A 24,780-nucleotide genomic window follows, 5' to 3' on the forward strand; every position below is an offset into this window, starting at 1 on the left:
AATACAACCTCCCAAATTGATGAGCCTTAGTCTCCTCAAAATAAGAGTAAAGCTTTAAACCCATTTGACTGGGCAATTTGCATAGTTGACAAAAATATACAAAGAGGTCAAATAAAGTTTAATTCACCAGAGAATCCCTATTTTTGTTTATTTTAACGACCAGCCATACCTGCACACTGAAGGGGTGAATTTTTTTTAGAGGACTTTACTCCTCCTTACAATAACTTCCATATTTAATTGCATTTTTTACCCTCATCCACGTAAAAATATTTTGATATCCTTTGAAAAATAAGTTCTTTTGTAGAAAAGCTCAAATTCTAAATATTATCATTAAAAGGAAGAGCAGAAGTGACAAGTTAGGGAATAATCAATATCTCCCAATCCTTTTCAAAACCCCTTATCACCAACTGATTTCTTTTTTCTTTCTTTTTATAGTTTAAACAGCTGATACACAGGTTGTGTACATCCTCTTATTCTCGCATCCGTAAACATCCGTGATATTATAATACGCTTCAACCAACGGAAAATTGGATGGACTTATTTGAAGAAGGGAAAATACACAAAAGAGAAATAGGATATTGATATCTTTTGTCCAAGAATTTTTAAACTGAAATGGAACGGATAGGCAGATAATGTCAGCCTATCCTTTCACCAGCCTGACACAAAAGATACTAGTCTGTTGACCTTTCTAGTGTTTATATTCCCTTGAAGACAAGAAATAAAATAAACACTGTACCCCATACAGAGCTACCTACTCATTACTAAACTGAAACCCCTTGATTCGAAAACATACAAAAAAGACGGCTAAGAAAATAAAGAATGCTAAGATACAAATGAGAAGTTTAGGCCTGGTTTTAACACTTCCAAAATGTGATTAATTAATTTATATGCTCTGGAAATATCCTAAGACTCTTTCCTAATTCTTCTTTTAGTCACGTAGTACCAAGTGCTGGGGAACTCCAAGTGCTAGCAAGGTGGATTAAGTAGAAATTAATTAGGAAAGGCAGGACATTTCTTTTCAGAATTTAGGCCCTTGACGTGAGATGCTTCTATACGAATTAGCGTACTATGAATAAAGTTACGGTTTTCCAGCTTTCGGTTCCAGCTTTCGGTTCGAAATAAAACTTCTGGGTGAAATTCATTTAAAGTCATTTTACATCTGAAAAAAATATTCCAAATTTTCATCGGGAACTCCTGCTCTCCTCTTTAATGGGGGGGGGGGGACTTCAGGTCCCCATAGCTTCTAGGGAAACTATTTCGATAGCAGCAAATTTTTAACATCCTTTCTGTTAGGTAATATCCTACCGACTGTATAAAATTACAAGCCAATCAAATTATATGAGGCTAAAACTAAAAAAGAGTAATAAATCCGACTTGAAAGAATAACTTATTTCGGACATTTTAAATTATTTCACATTTCAATGAAAATTCTCAATTCTGAATTAGCGATTAGGTGCATGAAAGCTGAATGATAAAAATTTCTTTTTGCTAATAGAAATTTTATATTTGCCCATCAAATTAGGGTGGATAATCTATAAACTGAGCTTACAAAATTTTAGTTTTACCGTTGGTCTGATATTTCCTCACAAGCCACTTCCATCTGGGACGGCTAGCGCATCTGACTAAATTGGACTGCTGAGAAAGTAAATTTTAAGTCAAAGTATGGATATGAATTACTTTGACCAATAGGCCGAGGTAGACTGATCTGATTGAGCTAATTGATTAATTTTGTGAAAAAGAAATCTTGAAAACTATGAGCTCCCACCCCTTTTACGTGGAAGGTGTCAGGCCCTCCTACGAAGTTACTGCAAATATTGATCACAGTTTTTCTTTTAATGAAATTAAATATTTCACAGCTGATGACCTTGAATAAGTGACCAAATGTATTGTTCTTCAACGTTGTAGTCTTCGTGACTCCCGTTTCAGAAAATTATACAATAAGATTAAAATATATTGTGGTACCATGTGGTATCATGTGGTAGATATTAAATATCTACCTTTCTCTTGGAGTGCGGAGATCTTTTGACAAACGAAATGAATTCAAGGCTTTAGTTCCCGTGTACCTAGTTAAGAATTTTGACTGATTTCATTTGAATTAAACCCATACACCAAGGAACGAGGAGCATTGATAAAGGAATATAGCTGCTGTATATTGTTAATAGTACCCATAAATACCGCCTATAGTGAATACGTTAAAAATAATATTATCAAATTCATGCATATAGAGCCGGATCTAAGTTTGTTGAAGCCAAATTTATTAAAGGTAATGACTCCTTTATATGCCCAGCTATCCTATAATTCAACTAAATAGAGTTAGTTTTTCATTAAAGCTATGACTATTAATACTCATAAAATTGGCACAAAAGATGCCCTCCCAGTAAAATTGTGGCAAAAAATGCACGAGTTATTTATTTTAGCCCCCCACAAAAAACAACTACCCCCGTCGAGAATCACATCCGTATCCACCTCGCCTAGAGCCACTCGTCAGAAAAAAAAAATGCTGTGATTGCCTATTCATATTTAAAGAAATGATCAAACTGCTGAAGGTTTAAAGATAGAGCAGGCTAAAGGGGTTCCATCACTCAAATCTTGAGACCCTACCCAACAAATTACTGTTACTGAGTTAGGTTTTATTTTTTGGGCACTTTAAAAACTTACATCTAGTTGGTCAAGAGCACTGTATATAAATAATAGGTAGTAAGATCACGGCTGAGTGATGTTTGGCTACTACAAGCTTGGCGCGTATAAAAGCTCCGCCCATATATTCGTATGATCTGCCATCAGCGGTTCAGTGTATTTTCCCCAGAACACGTATTTTCACAGAAATTTTCTCAAAATGCCTTTGAAACCAACTCGAGACTTCGATACCTACTTGTAATTCCTAAACACATCTAATAATAACATTACTCAACTCATAACCGATTTTTATATATGTATCGGAGTAAATTAATTTAAAATTAGATTCTTGTAAAATTTAGTGTTACAACGTTGAAGCCAAGTCTCTCGTTCCAAAGAAATCTGACTTGTCTACTCGTGAAAAAATCTTATGTCGCTTATGTTTATAAGTTCTCTGGAGCACTTGCATCTAGGTCCGGCTTCGAATAATGGCTGATATAGGGAATGATCTTACCGTCTATTATATATATACAGTGGTCAAGAGGAAGGGGATTTGCAAGACGGTGGGCATCTAAACTTTAGCTTGTATATGAATACGACATTGTTTTAAATCTTTTGCCATAAGGGGAGGAAATTTTTAGGTGAAAATACTTGCTTCATCGGAGGATTTTTAAGGCATCTGTGCTCATTTTTGCAGTGTAGCACTGAGACTTCTGCTCAAAGAGCATGGGAAATTGATAATAAAGAAACCTTTGGCGTTTTAAAGTGACTTTCAAAGGAATTAAAAACGAGAAATACATTAATCAAAACCACTACCGTCTTGCACAGCAGTGCTCAGTAGAACAAGCTCAAAACAAGCATAACTTTAATTCCGCTTCGAGTTTACCAGAACTATTTAGTCAGTTCTAACATATTGAACGTGTAAAGTTCTTCATCCAAAATTAGACTGAAATACACACTTTTGGCCCAAGAAAGCCCCGCTGTGCTTCAAATGGTAATCTTTACGCAGAGTTCGAGAATATAAATATGGCTTTCATAGCCTGTAGTTTTCAAGTCATATTGTTATAAACCATATTTGAAATTTAAATATTTATGAATAAAAAGTTTAAATCACCGAATCACTAGAAACCGCCGAAAGTTAAAAAAAAATCCCTGCCTATAACTAGAAATATTAGGAAAGTTTTTCCAAGTTAACTCAAAAAGATGAATTAAAAAAAAAAATCCCGGGCAATTTTATTCCAATTAGCAAAAAAAAAAAATGTGTTGCAACAAATCGCATATTGCACCAGAACTGGTTGCACTTTCAAAAGTAGTCTAAAAATTACATTTTTTATCTCTTGGGCAAAAAAAAAGAAGGAAAAACAGAATTTTGCTCAACATGTTCAAACACGGGGGAGGATATTATTATTCCTAACCCAGAATATTAAGAGTACCGAGGAAGTGGCCTAACTTCCTCGAAGTCAATTTGAACGACACTATTTCTTAGAACTCTGATGCGTAGAATTGACTTTTATCATGCGGCTCCTGGTACCAATTTCTTCGTGAAGAAGTGCATAGAACTGATTAAGCATGGGCACTGTTTCTGTTTTCTGTTCTGTTTTTAAAGTACCTGTTTATGTTCTGTTCATGCAAAAAAACAGAAAAGGAACAGAAACAGATGACCTGTTTTTTATTTGCCTGTTCTGTTCTGTTTCTGTTTTTATAATAGCTATTTCGTCCTGTTTCTGTTTTTTTCCTACCTCTTTTTCTTCTGTTTCTGATTATATTTAAGTGATACGAGAATGAGATATTTGAGAATTTTTAACTTACAAAATGATTTTTAAAACATAATTTTAAATTGTGTAGAAGCGTGGTTACGCCTCATGTGATTTCTAGAATTGGAACGTAAGTAAAATGATGGAACTAAGTCTGTCAAGCGTATCAAATAGTGCTGCTTGATTGTTTCAGCTAGGCAGAAATAGGGACTTGGAGTCAGATAATAGTAGGTATTTGCGTAAGTGTTAGCAGTGGTGAATCCTGGAAGGACCCGGCTCCCCCCTCCAAGATTTTTTCCTACAACCTCATTACTTACTTTTTTTTCACTCCTTTGTTTAGAATAAATTCGTCAATTTCGTCAATTATTGGTACCTTTGTCACATTGGTTCCCCCCAAGATTTTGCTCATTGGTGGCCTTGTCACATTAGGCCTCGCCGGAGATTTTACTTTAGATGCGCCCCTGAATGTTAAGACGGTAAAGGTGCAGTTTAATTCCACTAAAACGACGTATTGCTTACAGTATAGGCTATTATTCCATCAATTAAGCAGGAAAGTTACACAGTTACTATCCAGGAGAAGCAGGATACAAACAAATCACTTATTACTGTATATACTGGTTCTAGTGGTAGGGGTAGGGCCTCTGTCTCCTACATTACATGGGAAATAATTTGCACCTTTAGCCGCAAGAACTTTAATCTAACTTTTCTTATGGAATTTATGCTGCTAAATAACATTGATTTGCTACAATTACCGTGCTGACCTATACACAGGGTTCGGACAGGTCGGTTCGTTTCAAATTATAGGCTCTGTCCTATTTTTATAGGATTTCCCGGGCCCAAATACAGGCCAAATATAGGATTCGGAAGTCCTCGGGATCAGATCTATGGTAGATGGTGTGGGATGCCTGGTCACATAAATTCGTCATTTCCCGAGTTTTTGCATTTATTTATTTTATTTTATTTGTTTTCAAACACAAACTTTACAAATAGTAAAAAACAGTAAAAAATCAGATACACATACTGTGGCGACGATTGACTGATACAGGTAAAATATTTGGAATCACTCTTGCTGCTTCCTGGGCATCAATTTTGATATGAGGTCAGTTTTTCAGAGACTGCTCCATTCTAGCAGATTCCACCATCTGCTCTATTTCACTTGTTCTGGACTTCAGAGCTCCTTAGAGCAAATAAACAGCTAGGGCAATGTCTATGGAACTCTTGGACTCGGCAGCCTTCTTCATTCTGTTGGTCGCTTCCTGAAGTAGAGTATCTACTACTGTTCTCTTTTCCTGCTCTGATGCTCTAACTTTTTTCCTTTTGCTTTCCAGGTCTTCTATTTCTTTCTTTTTGTCGTGGATCTCCTGCAACTTCCACTTGCTGTCCTCTTCGAAAGCTGCTTTCTCCTTCTTGGATAGCTCTTCTTTTTTTCTTTTCATCCAGATATTGTTGATACCAAGACCATGTGGAACATGCAAGATTCAACAGCTCTTTTGTAATAACAAACCGTTCTGGGTTTCCTCCATAAAGCCTCAACGTGTCATATACCATGAGTCTCGCATCCAGAACGCGTTCAGACATCAAGGCCTGGTCTTCACCGAGAATCCTACTAGAACGCAAGAACCCACGCTCAACATCTGCGCAGCCATGCGACAACGTTAGCACCGATTTGATAAGCTTGGTAAGTTCCGGGTACTTTCTGTCCCCGTGCTCATTCACCAGTCCAAAATAATGGCTCCAAAAATAATCGATCCGAGTAATGTCCTCAAGGGAACCAGTTTCCGTTCGCAAAAGCAGTTACTCAGCCTGGGCGACGTCTGAGCTTACTCCAATCGCAATCTCGCGTACCACAACCGTATGTCCTGCAATGCTTCTTGAATCTTTCATGTTGATCGGACTCAAACAGCGTAAAGCCTCTAGAAAACAATCCCTTTCCAGAGGACATTTGTTCAAAATATGGCAAATACCCGCAATAAAATGTTTTCACACATTGACATAGAAAATGGCCTTGTCTTTAAGTGTCGCTTTCTCACCAAAAGCTTGTTCCACATTTTCTGAAACTATGGGCTTTTCTGCAAATTTTTCAGCAAGATTCAACATTTCTGGTGAGAAATTTTCAGTCTCAGTCACGAAATCTGGAGTAAAGACCCGCCCGCAAAGCGTCACAACTAGTCTTTTGATCTCTGAGTGCGGAAAATGAATGAGAGGCTCTTCTTTCTGGAACAGTTGGGTGAAACTCATGAACAGTTCTACTGAGGTTAGAACAAACTCGAGTTGGGCTTGGGACATGCTTCATGAAAGCATTCTCTGGCACTCCCACTTTCTTTTGGCACTTTCAATAGTCTTCACAACGTGCAGGCCAGCTGTCAAAAAATGAATGCACAAGAATAACAAAGTTGGAACTTTCTTCTCCAAACACCTGAAGACCTTTCAAGAAAGCGTTATGAATTATATGGATGTTGCAAGTACCAATGTTCAACATTCCCTTTCCCGTCACTTTCTTTTTTTCTGCATTGAACTTGTTCCAAACGCTCTTGTTGACGTTTGGTCCGTCACTTCCAAGCGTGATCAGTTTTTCAAGTGGCAGCTGATTCTGCTCAATGGCTGACATAATCTTCCTATACAGGTCATCACTTGTCGCGTGGCCCATAAAACTTGTGCATAAATGTCTGCTCTGGATTTTGTTTCCGTATGAGGACCAATATCGAACACGTATCTGTAACTATTTCATACCAGCATTGGTGGTTGTCTTGTCATATTCTAGTACAAAATATGACCGAATGTCCTTCACAAGCATTTGCTTACAGTAAGGATGCAGCACATCGGTGATCAGAAGCGTGAGTTTCTTTGCACATAGGGACTTTCTGTTGGGGATCTTACTGGGGAACATCGCATGGAAGGTTGCGACAGTATTGTCTGAAGAGTTAGCAGACATGGAACTGTGTACCGTCTGAAGTGCCCATATTAGCTCAGCTTTATAAGCGGCATCACGCTCACAAAACATGTTTTTACCAACTAATGGTTTGTCCTTGGTTGTTTCATCAACTTGAGATTGTCCAGTCAGGGGAAGATGTAGTGGATGTAGTTAAGCAGTAACTGCGGCATTGTGTTCTGCAGATCGCACATGTTGGTTAAGCTGAGCAACCCCAGCTGTGCAACCAAGATTTTTCAAGCAGAGTTTGCAAAAGAATGAGTACTGGTCGTTCCCAGTCTTACACCATTCGCCAATTTTTTTACCACTGCAATCCGTCTTAGCAAGCCATGAACTATTGAACTGGGTAGGCCCTATACTTAATTACCAAGCAAAACCTGCAAAATAGCATCCCGCGATTAAAAGGCATAAAAAGAAAAAATGTGGATATGTCCGAAACTGGGCCGTATTCGCATCAGCCTTTTATAGCGTTCAGCCAGGAAACACACAAGTCGCAAGACCTCACAGTCTCATTAAGCAGAGACTGCTAGCCTATATACTGATCTATGCTCATTTTGGACAGGCCCAACATGGCAAAAAACAAAACATAGGCTACTAAGTCAACACAAAAGCTTAACCCAAGCAGAAGCAGCTTACTAATCCCAACACAAAGCATTAGTTAAGTTCAGACAGCTCAACAGTTGTAATTAATTATCAATCTACACCAAAAGACAGCACAGTCTACAAGCAGAGTCAAAAGCAAAGAAAAGCACATCTTGGCTTACTTATTTAACGAGCAGTGAAAATTACAAATCATGAGCAATGTTCTTGGTGCTCTTCAGCCGAAAATATAGGAATAATAGGATTTTAGCCAAAATATAGGCATTTTATAGGAGTGCATTAAAATATAGGAATTTATTGGAATTTATAGGTGAGTCTGAACCCTGTATACATGATAAATACTGATTATCAATTTGTAAAATTCTCTTAAATGCTTAGTCAGAGAGTAATGTAAATGTATTGAAGTCTTGTCTAGTAGAAATATAAGTTTTTGCTAGCAAATCTTTTTTGCATCAACGTAACAAGATACGGTAGCCAAATATACTTTTTCTCATGTTACTAAAATCATCTCTAAAATCCATAGAAATCCTTTCAAGGAAAGGTCTAGAGTTGAAACTAGCTGATTTTCTGGAAGGAACAAATTCTTATAAAATGCTGATATACTTCTCTCATTCAGTAGGATACCAATCTTCCAGTGAACACAGTATTTTTTACCATACAGCAAAAGAAATTCAAAAAATTAACACTGAGCGGTGAGTTATTTCATGTATCTGTCTCATAAATACCAATTACAGACAAACTAATTCCCATAAAAATTAATATTGTGCTTCAAATGGTCTAAGTTGGTATGAACTCGTAGTTGGGATATTTCATTTTGCTTTTATAAGCAGACAGATTCTTTGGCTTATTCTGCCAACAAAACAGTTAAGGAGGCAATTGGTCCCTTTCCCCCTAGTTATGCCAGTGAGGTGAAAGAGGTCAGATATTTGGGTGGAGGTGCAATTTTTAAAACAGTAGGCTACTGGAAGGTGCTTCTAATTTTGTAAAAAATCCTAAAATCAACCTTTGTGCTAAGAAAAGCATGATGTCATCTTCTGATGACGACTTGAATGTTCCAACTAAAACTTCTAAGCTATCTCTCTGGGTATCCCATTTGAAAAAGGAATCACAGAAAGTATCAGGCGCAATTTCTTCAAAGTGTCTCGAAAAGCTAAGGGAGTCTCTACCCCGACATTTATATACCATCTTAAAAGGAAGGATATAATTGATGGGCACAAAAATAAAGTATATGCGGCTGGTGCAGTAAATAACAAACCCACATCAACTCAAAAAATATATATATCAAGTCAGGCTGCTGCCCTAAAGAAAGCTCCCAATAGCATAGCAAGCAACAAAGAGGATAATGAATTATTGAAATATAGAATAAGAAGAGTAGACATACGACTATTCCTTATTTCTAGTCATGGGCAGCACGATAGCGCTGCCTAAATAAAGAACGATGTGGGCACAATGTTTTTTTTTGTTTTTTTTTTCTCCATACCCGGGCACTTCGTATCACAACCCTAGGGGGGGAGGGTTTAAGTTAGGCCCTGAGGGCATATAAGAACGATGTTGGCACAATGTATCACTTATTATTTTGTTTCCTTTAGAGCACGGCACTTCATATAGAAAGGGTCGTCGTAGAAACTTCAAAAAGGGGCTCATTTGATTGGAAATCGAGAGTTCTAGTGCCCTTTTTAATAGTCGAAAGTGATTGGAGGGCAACTAGCCCCCCCCCCCACGCCCATCATTCCCCCAAACACATCCAATCAAAATTTTGAGATAGCCATTTTGTTCAGCGTAGTTGATTTCCAGATAGAAATTATGTTTTTGAGGAGGACACTCCCACAAAACCCTCAGGGCAAGGGTTTTAAGTTATGCCCTGGGGGCATATAAGTTTTTTTTTTTATAGAAGGCGTTGCTGTAGAAACTTCAAAACAGGCTAATACGATTGGAAATTCAAAGGGCTAGTGCTCTTTTTAATAGTCGAAAGTGATTGGAGAGCAGCTACCCCTCCCCCACGCCCATCATTCCCCCAAACAAATCCAATCAAAATTTTGAGATAGGCATTTTGTTCAGCGTAGTTGATTTCTAGATAGAAAATACGTTTTTGAGGAGGACACTCTCCCATAACCCTCAGGGCAAGGGTTTTAAGTTATGCCTTGGAGGTATATAAGGTTTTTATAGAAGGCGTTGTCGTACAAACTAAAAAAAGGCTCATTCGATTTGAAATTCAAAGGGCTACTGCCCTCTGTAATAGTCGAAAGTGATTGGAGGGCAAATAGCCCCCTCCCCCACGCCCCTCTTTCCCCCAAACACATCCAATAAAAATTTTGAGATAGTCATTTTTTGCAGAGTAGTTGATTTACACATAGAAAATAGGTTTTTTAGGAGGACACTCCCCCACAACCGTCAGGGCAAGGATTATAAGTTATGCCCTGGGGGCATATAAGGTTTTTATTGAAATCTTTGTCGTAGAAACTTGAGAAAGGGGTCATTTGATTTGAAATTCAAAGGGCTAGTTCCCTTTTTAATACTCGAAAGTGATTTGAGGGCAACTCACCCCCCTCTCACGCCCACCTTTCCCCACACACATTCAATAAAAATTTTTAGACAGCAATTTTATTCAACGAAGTTGAAAGTTTTGTAACTTAGTTCTTAAGGATGACAGCCCATCCCCCCACAGTCCTCAGGGCAAGGTTTGTAAGTTATGCCCTGGGGGTATATAAAGTTTTTATTGAAAGCGTTGTCGTAGAAACTTCAAAAGGGCTCATTCAAATAGAAATTGAAAGGGCTAGTGCCTTTTTAATAGTTGAAAGTGATTGGATAGCGACTAACTCCCCTCTCACCCCCACCATTTTCCCAAACACATCCAATAAAAATTTTGAGAAATCCACTGTGTTCAACGAAGTTGAGAGTTCTGGAAATTAGGTCTTTTAGGATGATAACCCCCTCAGAGCCCTCAGTGCAAGGGTTGTAAGTTATGTTCTGGGGGCATAAAAAGTTTTTATTGAAAGCGTTGTCGTAGAAACTTGAAAAGGGCTCATTCAATTGGGAATTGAAAGGGCTAGTGTCCTTTCAATTCTTGGAAGGGCAACTTTTCAATAGTTGAAAATGATTGGAAAGCGACTAACGCCCCTCTCACGGCCACCATTTTCCAAAACACATCCAATAAAAATTTTGAGAAATCCATTGTGTTCAACGTAGTTGAACTTTCTGGAAATTAGGTCGTTTAGGATGATAACCCCCTCAAAGCCTTCAGTGCAAGGGTTGTAAGTTATGCTCTGGGGCATATAGGGTTTATATAGAAAGTTGTTGCATAAATCATAGGCAGCGCGATTGCGCTGCCTAAGTAAAAAAACGGAGACACTCGAGAACGAGATAAGACACGGGGACTAAGTAAAGAGGAGGACACTCCCTCAAAACCCTCAGGGCAAGGGTTTAAAGTTATGCCCTGGGGGCATATAAGAACAATGTTGGCACATTGTATTATTTAATAATTTTTTCCTTTAGAGCTGGCCACTTCGTATCAACGAAGTTGTCGTAGAAACTTCGAAAAGGGTTCATTAAATTGGAAATTGAAGTGTCTTGTACCCTTTTTAATAGTCGAAAGTGATTGAAAGGACACTAACACTACTTCCACGCCCACCATTTCCCGAGACACATCCAATCAAAATTTTTAGATAGCTCTGTTGTTCAGCGCAGTAAAATTCCAGAGAGAAATTATGTTTTTGAGGAGGACAGTCCCTCCCAGCTCTTAGGGCAAGGGTTGTAAGTTATGCCCTGAGGGCGGATGAGTTCTTTATTAAAAGCGTAAAAGCTTTAAATGGGCTAATTCAATCTAAAATTGAAAGGGTTAGTGCCTTTTTTAATAGTTGTAAGCGATTAGCTAGTAACTAAGGCCCATCTCACGCCCACCATTTTCCCAAACACACCCAATCAAAATTTTGAGATATCCATTTTGTTCAACGTAGTTGAAAGTTCTTGAAATTAGGTCTTTTAGGATGATAATTCCCTCAGAGCCCTCAGTGCAAGGGTTGTAAGTTATGCTCTGGGAGCATATAAAATTGTTATAGAAATTTCAAAATGGCTCATTCAATTGGAAATTGAAAGGACTAGTGCCTTTTTTAATAGTTTAAAGTGATTGGAGAGCGACTAACGCCCCTCTCACGCCAACCATTGTCCCAAGCACATACAAACAAAATTTTGAGATATACATTTTGCTCAACGTAGTTGAAAGTTCTTGAAATTAGGTCTTTTAGGATGATAATTCCCTCAGAGCCCTCAGTGTAAGGGTTGTAAGTTATGCCCTGGGGGCATATAAAATTGTTATAGAAACTTCAAAATGGGGTCATTTGATTGGACATAGCAATTGCCCCTTTTCATTGTCGAAAGTGAAGGGAGAGTAATTAACCCCCCTCTCACGCACTCCATTTTCCCAAACATAATAGATCAAAGTTTAGAGATAGCCATTTTGTTCAAAGTAGTTGAGAGTTCTGGAAATTATGTATTTGAGGATGACCCCCAAGGGCAAAGGTTGTAAGTTCTGCCCTGAGGACATATAAGGTTTTATAGATAGATTTGTCGTAAAACTTCAAATGCGGCTCATTCAATTGGAAATTGAGAGGGCTAGTGCACTTTTTAATAGTTGAAAGTTATTGGGGGGTAACTAACCGCCCTCTCACGCCCACCATTCCTCCAAACACATCCAATCAACATTTTCAGATAGCCATTTTGTTCAGCGTAGTAGAAAGTTCTTGAAATTAGGTCTTTGAGAATGACACCCCCCCCCGCACTCAGGGCAAGGGTTGTAAGTTATACCCTGGGGGTACATACAGTTTTTGTTGAAAGCGTTGTCGTAGAAACTTCAAAAAGGCTCATTTGATTGGAAATTGAAAGGGCTAGAGTCATTTTTAATAGTTGAAAGTGATTGGAGAGCGACTACCACCTCTCACGCCCAACATTTCCCCAAACACATACAATCAAAATTTGAGATGGCTATTTTGTTTAACGTAGTTCAAAGTTCTGGAAATTCGGTCTTAGAGGATGACAACCACCCTAACAGACCTAAGGGTAATGGTTGTAATTTATACCCTGTTGGCATATAAGATGTTTATAGAAAGCGTTGTCGTTTCAAAAGGGGCTCATTCGATTGGAAATGGAAAGGCCTAGTGCCCTTTTTAATAGTCCAAAGTGATTGGAAGGCTTGACATTTTTATAGTAATGATCGATGAGGTTATACTTTATTATTTTTTGTTCCTGTTTTTGTTTAGACAAGGGCACTTCGTATCGAAGGAGTTGTCGTGGGAACTTCGAAAAGGGCTCATTCTATTGAAAATAGAAAGGGCTGATGCCCTCTTTAATAGTCGAAAGGGATTGGAGGGCATCAAATCCCCCTTCCACTCCCACCCACCCACGCCCACGCTCCCATTTGCCCATTATGTTTATAAACTAAATGTTGCCTTAAGATAAAATCAAAATGCACTGCGATAATGCCAATTCCCAATTAGGCATCTCAGCAGTATCCCAAGCACGACTGAGGATATTATGTTCAAACTTTTTGCTACCTCTGCTCTTAAAGCTGTACCAACTCAAAATAGCATAAGTATACCCCAGCTATCAAAGAAAATAAACACATTTTTCTGCAGATGATATCAAATTTTATATTTCAGGTCAACTGGAGAAGGTATTAAATTAAAGCAACCAGAACTATTTGTGTCCTGATTTTTAAAAGGGTGTAGGTTGTTAAAAATTGCTGAAAATTTTTCTTCAGCATACAAATAGCAGGCAAAACTATAAAGTCTTAAAAAACGAAAAGATTTAAACTATTATTTTATTTTTCCCTGAAAATACTATGTAAATATAAAACGAACAGAAATCAAGTAAAAAGACTTTTTCCACAGAATAAATTTTTCAAAGATAGGTAAAGATCTCCATTAAACAAAAAATGAGCAAAAATAAAATCAAATAATCTATCATGCATGAAACTACCACAAATCAGCATCGATAAATAAATGAAACCCAAAACGAACAGAAATTACAATAATTAACCGACTCCAAGTCAAAACGAACAGAAATTAACATAAGTCTGGCGCGAAACCCCTATGCCTTTCCAAGACCAGAAGAAAATTTGCACTTCACTGAAAAAATACAAATGAATGTGCATTGTCAGTTTAATATACATATACTGATATTTAGTAATCAAAACTATCAAAATCAAAACAGCATGTGCGCTGTTTTGTGACATTTATTTATGTACGTGTTATAAATAAAAATATTCTACTCTACTCTAAAAAAAAAATGTTAATATTATTTGATTTATTAAAGTTATATAAGTAAAAACATTTATATTTTTTCGGTAAAGTGCAAATTTTGTTCTGGCCTTGGGAAGGCATAGGGGTTTATTTGAGGGGTATTATTTGAAAAATTTTCACATAAATTGGCTTGGAAATAATTAATCTTAAAAGGCTGCCTTAAGCTGTAAGGTAACAAAAATTTTTTTAATTGCCAGTAAGACGTGTCATTTTCCAGTGCATTTTTCTTCTTTCTTACTTTTGTTTAAGATGACTTCCACACATCAGGATAGAGTGGAGGGGGGAAGTATTGTCTGGAGGGAAAAATTTTCTCCTCCCAAATCAACTATATGCTCTGCTTAAATACTAATGACTTGCGTAATTTCTGACTATATGAGCTGACTGCGTAATTTCATACTGAAATTTTTTTTTTTTTCCAAATGTCTCGAATAACTAATATGTATTATAAACATATAAGTCTATTTTTGGAATGGGGAAATGGAATAAAAATAACCATAAAGAAAAAATGATAGCGATATTTATGTGCGCAGACAATTTTTCGTCCCTATATTAGAAAAACTGCTCTTTTTTGTGGAACAATGCTCCAAGAGTACTAGGTTTTCTCAAAAGTGTTACCGCCACACAAAAGCACTACCCATGGCAAGTGTAATTTTTGATCAAAACAGCTGTTTTCTGTTTTTGCCAAAAAACAGATCGGAAACAGAAACAGGTATTCTGTTTTTTGTTGACCTGTTCTGTTTCTGTTCTGTTTTATTCAAGCCCTGTTTATTTTTTTTCTGTTTCTTCAGAAAAACAGAACAGTGCCCATGCTTAGACCTGATATAATTAACTGCCCTTTTTACTACTACTGCTGCTACAACTATTAACAACTCACCGCAGTACCAAGCAACCTGAGGCCAAAACAGTTACACACACTCCCCCTCCATCCCAATTTATTCAAAGCCTCCCTCTTCACATGGTCTCAAAAAGTTCCCATTTCCTTTAAATCTTTCATTATAACATCCTCCAACCCCAGACGACAGTCGTCCTTAATCCGCAGAACGTGCCCTAGCCATCTCAACCTTTCTTTCATTATAGCCCTAGAAAGCAGGATTGAACCACATTTTTGTACAACCTACAGTTTGAAATACGGTCAGTCAGCCAGGTAACCAACAATCCGTAGACAATTTCTCTGGAAAACATCTAGTAAATCTTCATCCGCTTTTCGGAGTGCCAATACTTCAGAGCCTTTTTTGACCACTGTCATCACTGTAGCTTCCAATAGTCTAATCTTGGTTTTCAGACTTATCTTATTATTCTTCCAAACCTTTTTTAACTCTGAAAAAACACCTTGAGCCTTGGCTATTCTACTTTTAACATCTTCACTGCTCCCACCGTCTTTACTAATAATACAACCAAGGTAAGTGAATCTGCTCACCTGATCAATCTTTTCGCTACCCAACGTCACCCTTTCATCTTCACTTATCCCTAGCCTTAGTGACTTAGTCTTTTTAACATTAATTTCGAAACCTATTCTAGCATCCTGAACTCACAAAACCTCTAAATGTTCATTCAATTTGCTCGCACTTTCATCTAGGATGCTTAAATAATCAGCATAGTCTAAGCCTAGTAGAGTTTTTCCTCTCCATTTGGCTCCATGGTCTCTCATTGCCTTTCCTGGGCTCCTTAAGACAAAGTCCATCAAAATAATCTATACAAAGGGGGATAGAACACAACCCTGCTTAACTCCTGATTTAATACAAAACTAGCTGCTAACCTCATTTCCTACCTTAACCGTAGCAGTGTTATTCGCTTACATAGCACTAATCACTTTAATATATTTGTCTGGTATACCATATAAGGATAAGACATTTGCTAACGCTGTTCTATCAACAGAATCGAACGCTTGCTCATAATCTATAAGACTGAGGACCAACGGTGTTTGACAACTAAGGCACTTCTCAATTATTAAGCTAAGAGTGAAAATTTGGTTGACACATCCTCTACCCTTTCTAAAACCGCACTGTTCTTCTCTTAAAAATTTGACTACATTATCTCTCAGTCTAAAAGTGTCATGTTACTAAGGAATTTACTACCTACAGAGACCAGTATAATGTCTCAAAAATTACGACACTCGCTCTTATCCCCCTTCTTATACGGCCTTGCAATAAGCAAGAGTCAGAAAATCAAGAACCAGAATTAAAAAATAATACCAAACATATAAATAAGCGACACTTACCCGGGGACTCTTGGAGCTTCACCAACTGTTTATCAGTAAAAGTTGACCTATTATGGATTAATTGATAACCATGACCCATATTGCAATTTAGACATCTCATAGGCTCTGCTATTCGGCCATTTTCCACTTCAACTGAGGCACAATGGTGACATACAGTGCATTTGAAAAAGGCTTCCTGCATCTCTGGTATAATCATCGAGGCCCTGATCACCATCCCACTTACAGTGATTAGTTGATCAATATCTAGAATGTTAAATAATTGTTAAAATTGTAGACTAACATAAATCTTACGAATTATAATTTAGGTTTAAGCAGAGAAACTGGAAATCATAAAATGAAACTTTTATTAAAAGAATGCAGTAAAAACAGTGTATTCACCAATTTCGTTTTGTTTTACACGGACTGTTTCTAAAGAACCGCAAAATAAACTCGACCTAATTTTAGATTTTTTTGATTTTTTGTAATTGATCTCATGAAAAAAAAAAATCTTAAAAGAATATACAGTCCTACTCGATCAGTCATCTGCTAGTGGTGACATTAGGCCCATTTGTTTGCTTCTTCACCAATGGGAGGCCTCACATCTGCAACACAGAAGATTAATGAATACAAAGATTAATGAAATAAAAAAGCCTTAAGAAGTAAGGTCATGGGTCTCTGATAAGCCTTAAATCCACGCTGTTTCGTCAGAAAAGAAAGAAATTTGTAGTTTCATGAGAAAAAAAAATTAAATTATTAGTTTATTTTAAAAAAAAAGTATACAGGATATTATACAAAACCTACTAGGAAAGCTCTAAAGGATCTGCTGACTGCAAGCGACAAGCAGCAGACCCCCTAGACAAAACTCTTTGCGTCTTACAAAAAACTTGTATGGTAAACGATATACTAGCATCATTACAAACATCATTAATAGTCTCTTGCACAGATAAATCTCCTCGTGGCATAATAAAAGGATGCTAAATTAGTCGAACTTTTAATTCTACATCACATACAAAAGGGTCAAATTTTTTAACAACAAAAAAGCTATCATCCAGCAAAAAATGAATAATAGGAAATCCGAACTTGAAACGCCTTTTAAATTATATTTCCTGTTCCTGCTTTGAGCGACTATAGTCCATCTCTTGTTCCCACGTCGTACTAATTCCAAATTCGGTCTGTCGTCTCATTCTAAACCTGCCTCGTCCCCCAACATAAAAACTAGGCCGTGATAAATCCAATATTATTTGAGCGATTAGTTATTTTGTAGAATTCTTTAAATGGAATTTTGAAGCACAGAAATTGACAAAATGCATTTTCAAAAGTATAATATTGAGTCTAAATGAAATAATTAATCTGTTGCCTATAACCACCAGTCACGAACACAGGATTCATTTCTGGGTTGAGGTTAAAGTCCCTTAGAAGATTATTGATCATTGGCAAAGCTACTAGCGCTGCCTAACTAAAGAACAATGTTGCCACAATGTATTATTTATTTTTTGGTTTAGACAAGGGCACTTCGTATCAAAAGATCTGTCGTAGAAACTTCGAAAAGGGTTCATTCGATTGGAAATTTGAAGGGCTAGTGCCCTTTTTAAAGGTCAAAAGGGATTGGAGGATAACTAACACCCCTTCCACGCCCACCATTTCCCTAAACACATCCAATCAAAATTTTGAGATAGCCATTTTGTTCAACGTAGTTGAAAGATTTAGAAATAATGTCTTTGAGGAGGACATTCTCCCCACAGTATTCAGGGCAAGGGTCATAAGTTATGCCCTAGGGGCATATAAGGTTTTTTATTGAAAGCTTTGTTGTAAAAATTTGAAGCAGGGCTCATTCGAACGGAAATTCAAAGGAATAGTGCCCTTTTTAATAGTCAAAAGTGATTGAAGGGCAACTAACCCCCATCTCACGCCCACCTTTTCCCCAAACATATCCAATCAAAATTTTGAAATAAACATTTTGTTCAACGTAGTTGAAAGTTCTGGAAATTGGGACTTTTAGGATGAAATCCCCCCCCCCACCACCCCTGGGCAAGTGTTGAAAGTTATGCCATGGGGGCATATAAGGTTTTTATAGAAAGTGTTGTCGTAGAAACTTCGAAAAGGGCTCATACAATTGGAAAATGAAAGGGCAAATGTTTTTTTTTAATAGTTGAAAGTGATTGAAGGGCAACTACTCCCTCTCATGACCACCATTTCCCCAAACATATCTAATCAAAATTTTGAGAAAACCAGTTTGTTCAACGTAGTGGAAAGTTTTGGAAATAAGGTCTTGGAGGAAGATAACTCCCCTCAGAGCCCTAGGGGTAAGGGTTGTAAGCTATGCCCTGGGGGCATATAACATTTTTATACAAAGTGTCGTCGTAGAAACTTCAAAAAGGGATCATTTGATTGGAAATTGAAAGGGCTAGTACCCTTTTTGATAGTTAAAAATGATTGGAGAGCAACTAACCCCTCTCTCGCGCCCACCATTTCCCCAAACACATCCAATCGAAATTTTTATATAGCCATTTTGTTCAACGTAGTAGAAAATTCTGGAAATTATGTCTTTGAGGAGAACAAACCCCCCACAATCCTCAGGGAAAGGGTTGTAATTTATGCCCTGGGGGAATATAAGGTTTTTTTTATAGAAAACGTTGTCGTAGAAACTTCAAAAAAGACTCATTCAATTGGAGATTATAAGGGCTAGTGCCCTTTTTAATAGTCGAAAGTGATTGGAGGGCAACTATCCCCCCCCACCCCATGCCCATCATTCTCCCAAACACATCCACTCAAAATTTTGAGATAGCCATTTTGTTCAGCGTAGTTGATTTCCACATAGAAAATATGTTTTTGAGGAGGACACTCCCCCTTAACCCTCGGGCCAAGGGTTGTAATTTATGCCCTGGGGGCATATAAGGTTTTTTATAGAAAACGTTGTCGTAGAAACTTCAAAAAGGACTCATTCAATTGGAGATTATAAGGGCCAGTGCCCTTTTTAATAGTCGAAAGTGATTGGAGGGTGCTAATCCCCCTCTCACGCCCACCATTTCCCCAAACACATCCAAACAAAATTTTGAGACAGCGATTTTGTTCAACGTAGTTGAAAGTTCTGGACATTAGGTCTTTGAGGATGACAAGCCCCGACTATCCCAGCCTTAAGGGCAAGGGCTGTAAGTTATGCCCTAGGGGCATATAAGGTTTTTATATAAAGGATTGTCGTAGAAACTTCAAAAAGGGATCATTCAATTGGAAATTATAAGGGCTTGTGCCCTTTTTAATAATTAAAAGTGATTGGAGAGCAACTAACCCCTCTCTCACGCCCACCATTTCCCCAAACACACCCAATCAAAATTTTGAGATAGCCTTTTTGTTCAACTTATTTGAAACTTTTGGAAATAAGGTCTTTGAGGAGGATTATAACCCCCTCAAAGCTCTAAGGTCAAGGGTTGTAAGTTATGGCCTGGGAGCATAACTTAGAGGGAGCATAACCCCCTCTAACGCCCACAATTTCCCCAAACACATCCAATCAAAATTTTGAAACATCCATTTTGTTCAACGTAATTACAAGTTCTCGACATTAGGTCTTTGAGGATGACAAACCCCCACAGCCCTCCGGGCAGGGGTTGTAAATTATGCCCTTGGGACATATAAGTTTTTGTTTATAGAAAGTCTTGTTGTAAAAACTTCAAAAAGGGTTCATTCGATTGGAAATTGAAAGGGCTAGTGCCCTTTTTAATTGTCAAAAGTGAATGGAGGGGAACTAACCACCCTCTCAGGCCCACCATTTCCCCAAACACATCCAATCAAAATTATGATAGCCATTTGGTTCAACGTAGTTGAAAGTTCTGGAAATTATGTCTGAAGATGACCAACCCCCTACATCCGTCAGGGCAAGGGTTGTAAGCTATGCCCTGGGGGCATATAAGGTTTTTATAGAAAGTGTTGTCGTAGAAACTTCAAAAAGAGTTCATTCATTTGGAAATAATAAGGGATAGTGCCCTTTTTAATAGTCGAAAGTGATTGGAGGGCAAATAACGCCCCCCACACGCCTATCGTTTCCTCAAACACATCCAAACAAAATTTTGAGACAGCCATTTTGTTCAACGAATTTGAAAGTTCTGAACATTATGTCTCTGAGGATGACAACCCCCGCCCCCCTTCAGCCTTCAAGGCAAGGGTTGTAAGTAATGCCCTGGGTTGTAAGGTTTTTACAGAAAGCGATATTGTAGAAACTTCAAAAAGGGCTCCTTCGATTAGAAATAGAAAGGACTAGTGCCCTTTTTAATGGTCGAAAGTGATTGAAGGGGAAATAAACCCCCTCTCATGCCCACCATCTCCCCAAACACATCCAATCAAAATTTTGAGATAGACATTTGGTCCAACGTAATTGAAAGTTCTGAAAATTAAGTCTTTGAGGATGATAACCCCCTCAGAGACCTCAGGGCAAGGGGGTTGTAAGTTATGCCATAGGGGCATATAAGGTTTTTATAGAAAGTGTTGTGGAAAATCTTCAAAAAGGGCTCATTTTATTGGAAATTGAAAAGGCTAGTGCCCTTTTTAATAGTCGAAAGTGACTGGAGAGAAACTAACCTCCCTTTTAAGCCCACCATTTCCCCGAACACAGTCAATCAAAATTTTAAGATAGCCATTTTGTTCAACGCAGTTGAAAGTTCTGGAAATTCTGTCTTTGAGGACGACAAACCCCTCCAGAGCCCCCAGTGCAAAGGTTGTAAGTTATGTCCTGGGGCCATATAAGGTTTTTATAGATAGCGTTATCGTAGAAATTTCAAAAGGGCTCATTCAATTGGAAATTGATAGAGGTAGTGCCCTTTTTAATAGTCGACAGTGATTTGAGGGAAACTAATCCCCCTCTCACACCCACCATCTCCCCAAACACACCCAACCAAAATTTTGAGACAGCCATTTTGTTCAATGTAGTTGAGTTCTGCAAATTAGGTCTTTGAGGGTGACAAACAAGCCCTCCCCCCACAGCCCTCAGGGCTACGGTTGTAATTTATGCCTTGGGTGCATATAATGTTTTCATAGAAAGCGTTGTCGTAAAAACTTCAAAAAGGGCTCATTCGACTGGAAATTGAAAGGGCTATTGCCCTTTTTACTAGTCCATTAATAGTCCTTTTTAATATGGCCATTTTGTTCAACGTAGTTGAAAAGTCTGGAAACTATGTCTTTGAGGATGACAACCCTCCCCCAATAGCCCTCAGGACAAGGGTCGTAATTAATGCCCTTGGGCATATAAGGTTTTTAGAGAAAGTTTTGTTGTAGAAGCTTTAAAAATGGCTCATTCGATTGGAAGCTGAGAAGACTAGTGCCTTTTTTTTATTAGTGAAAAGTGATCATAGGGCAAATGCCCCCCCCCCCACGCCCTTCATTTCCACAAATACTTCCAATCAAAATTTTGAGATAGCCATTTTGTGTCAGCGTATTAGACCGGTCTGGAAATTATGTCTTTGAGCTTGACAACCCCCCCCCCTCACAGCCCTCTGGGCAAGGGTTGTAAGTTATGCCCTGGGGACTTGGAAGGTTTTTATAGAAAGCGTTGTCGTAGAAACTTAAAAACGGGCTCATTTGATTGGAAACTGAAAGAGCTAGTGTCCTTTTTAATAGTCGAAAGTGATTGGAGGTTAACTAACCCCTCTCACGCCCACCATTGACCCAAACACATCCAATCAAAATTTTGAGATAGCCATTTTGTTCAGCGTAGTTGATTTCCAGATAGAAAATGTTTTTGAGGAGGATTTTTTAGATAGCCATTTTGTTCAACGTAGTTTAAAGTTCTGGAAATTATATCTTTGAGGATGACAAGCTCCTAAGACCCCCCAAGGCAAGGGTTGTAAGTTATGCCCTGGGGGAAGATAAGGGTTTTATAGATAGACAATGCACATTGCACGTTTTTTCAGCAAATTCATTTGAATTTTTTGATCAGGTTTGATTATAATCAGTTTTGATTCAAATGAATTTAGTGAAAAAATGTACATTATCAGTTTAATATGCATATACTGATATTTATTCCTTAAAATCTTAATTGATTTTTGATTTCTTAAATTTATAAAAGTGAAAACATTTAAAAGAATTTTTTCAGTAAAGTACAAATTATATTCTTGCTTTTATAAAGTATGCGGTTTAAAACCCTAAACATATTAAGTTCTGCTCGTTTTGAGTTTGCCTCTGTTATTTATTTTTATATCGGTTTGTTTTGGGTTTCATGTATTTATTGATACTGATTTGTGGTAGTTGTATTCTTGGTAGATGATATGATTCTATTTTTGTTCATTTTGATTTAATGGAGTTCTTTACTTAAAAAAAAAACTATTTTGTTGAAAGTTTTTTTTTAAAATTAATTATCTATAAAAGCCAATCCGTCTGAAGTACAGATTGCACTTCTAAATGCTCTGATTCAAATTTAGACATGGTCACTTGGCATTCTTAAACTAAGTAAATACGCCAGCCAAATCACTCCAGCCTTATCACTTCTTTTTTTCTTATTTCACCCCAAACTTCCGTCCCCAATATCAGCTGAATCCCTTTTTGTTACCATCTTGTTACCTTTTTATTGCATGTTATAAGGCACTCAGGCCCAAGTTTATATTCATGATCTAATTAATTAATTCTCAGAAGTTACTTCTTGAGGCATTGTCTAAGCAATTCAGTGAAACTTTCTTAAGGTAATCATTGATCTTAACGTGACTTAAATGCTCTTTCTTAAAAAATATTGTTTTCTCGTTTTATTTTTCTCTTTTTTCAGATGACCGTACTTTCTGTAATTTCCGTAGCTGTCAGTAATTTCCATGAGAACGATTCAGTCACACCATGATCTGAAGTCATTCTGTATCCAGTAGAAATTTTCAAAGTGACACTTCCTGACTCAATAGACAAAAAGGAAAGGATCATCAGTCGAGGATCATGTGAGCACGTATAAAAAAGTGGAGGATCTCAACCTAGCAGCTCAGTAACCATCAAAATGACCTTGTATGAAAATAATCTTGATAAAGGCGAAATATAGAAACTTGAGGAAATCCATATACTTCAGGTGCCGTTAACTTCCTTCATTGTTGCCACATTGTCCCAAACTGGTAATACATTCACTTGTTGTTTTATCAGTTTTGGACATTTGGTCTTTTTTAAAATTTGGTTTCCACCTCACTACAGAAAGTGACGGGCAACAATCACCGACGGCGTCTTGAATCCTTTGATGAATTTTCCAGGTACTAGTAGAAATGGGTCAGGAGGCGCGGGGCAAACACCTCTGCTGCCATCTATTATCAAGTTTAACGGTACAAGACCACACCTCTTTCTAGACCTGTTTGATGGTTATATGGTTTAATGGTTATATTCTTTTATGTTGTTTCTGTTCTGTTCTGTATGTTGATGATTTGATGTTGTTTCATAGTTCTGTTGTTGGTCAATTTGTTTTATGTTTCTATATCTAATGGATTCGGACAGAAGTTTACATCCTTACTGAATATGAGCGTCTAACGGGACAGGATCAATGACACTTATTTCTAGGTCAATGAATTTCTCTTACATCGCAATTCAGCCTTGAGATTTTGTTTATAATGAATATACTAACAAAGGAACATACCGTCTCAAGATATTATGGAGAAAACATCAAATATTGTGGACTTGGAAGCTGCACAGATTTATAATGTGAGTTCTATTTAGTAAATTTAAATTTTCTTTGGTTTTTCCAAATAAAATCATTTTTGTAGTCCCCCTCCAATAAATTCAAATTCAGGGTATATCCCCCCCCCAAAAAAAAATTATACTTTGTTTCAAATATACTCTTTTTCCAATATGTAAACCCCATCCTCCCCCCTCCTCCTCCCAGCATTCGTCACATTTTAATTCTTTCAATTGAAGTTATTACACAAAATTGCCTTTTCTCCTTGATGTGTTTAAAACCACAAGAGTCTTCACACTTGCTATTTAAACAAAAACTGTGTGTGAATATGTCTCGAGAGGGTGATTTCGTAAACAAATCTTTTCGCACGCACCTTATCTAAATTAAGAAAAACAAGGGTGGTGCCACCACATTGAAAGGATTAAGGCTACAGGTTCATATAATTCTAATTTGTATGGAAGAAAGGGGCGAATTAAAAGAGATAATTTTAGGACATGGAAATTATGCAAAAGGCGGATGCTAACAGCCATTTAGAGTGCATATTATTAAATTCTATACCTTTCTTTTATATTCTCAGGGGAGGGGAGTGTGAAACCTATGGTTTTTAACTCTGATAGTATTAGGCTAGAAAGCAATGTCTCTAATTTAGGGGGGAGGGTTGCTAAAATTAGACTTATCTATCTTAAATTGCAAACGAAAGACATCTTTTATTATTAAAAGTGGAAAAGGGTTGCTTTTGCAGACAATTACACATTATGAGGGGAGTGCTCTAT

General features: G+C 37.5%; 1 protein-coding gene across 1 annotated transcript in view; it reads right to left on the reverse strand.

The window, feature by feature from the left end:
- The window catches only part of LOC148946260 (DNA replication licensing factor MCM4-like), a 149,950-nt gene that overhangs the window by 10,047 nt on the left and 115,123 nt on the right, over window positions 1-24,780 (reverse strand). Inside the window, exon 5 of the mRNA XM_089097893.1 lies at window positions 16,411-16,653. Within this exon, the coding sequence (XP_088954019.1) occupies window positions 16,411-16,653 (243 nt within the window). The remainder of the gene's footprint in view (window positions 1-16,410; window positions 16,654-24,780) is intronic.

The sequence above is a fragment of the Artemia sp. Qi Xiang Cuo genome, chromosome 12 (assembly GCF_049724085.1).
Source record: "Artemia sp. Qi Xiang Cuo chromosome 12, ASM4972408v1, whole genome shotgun sequence".
Classification (NCBI taxonomy): Eukaryota; Metazoa; Arthropoda; class Branchiopoda; order Anostraca; family Artemiidae; genus Artemia; species Artemia sp. Qi Xiang Cuo.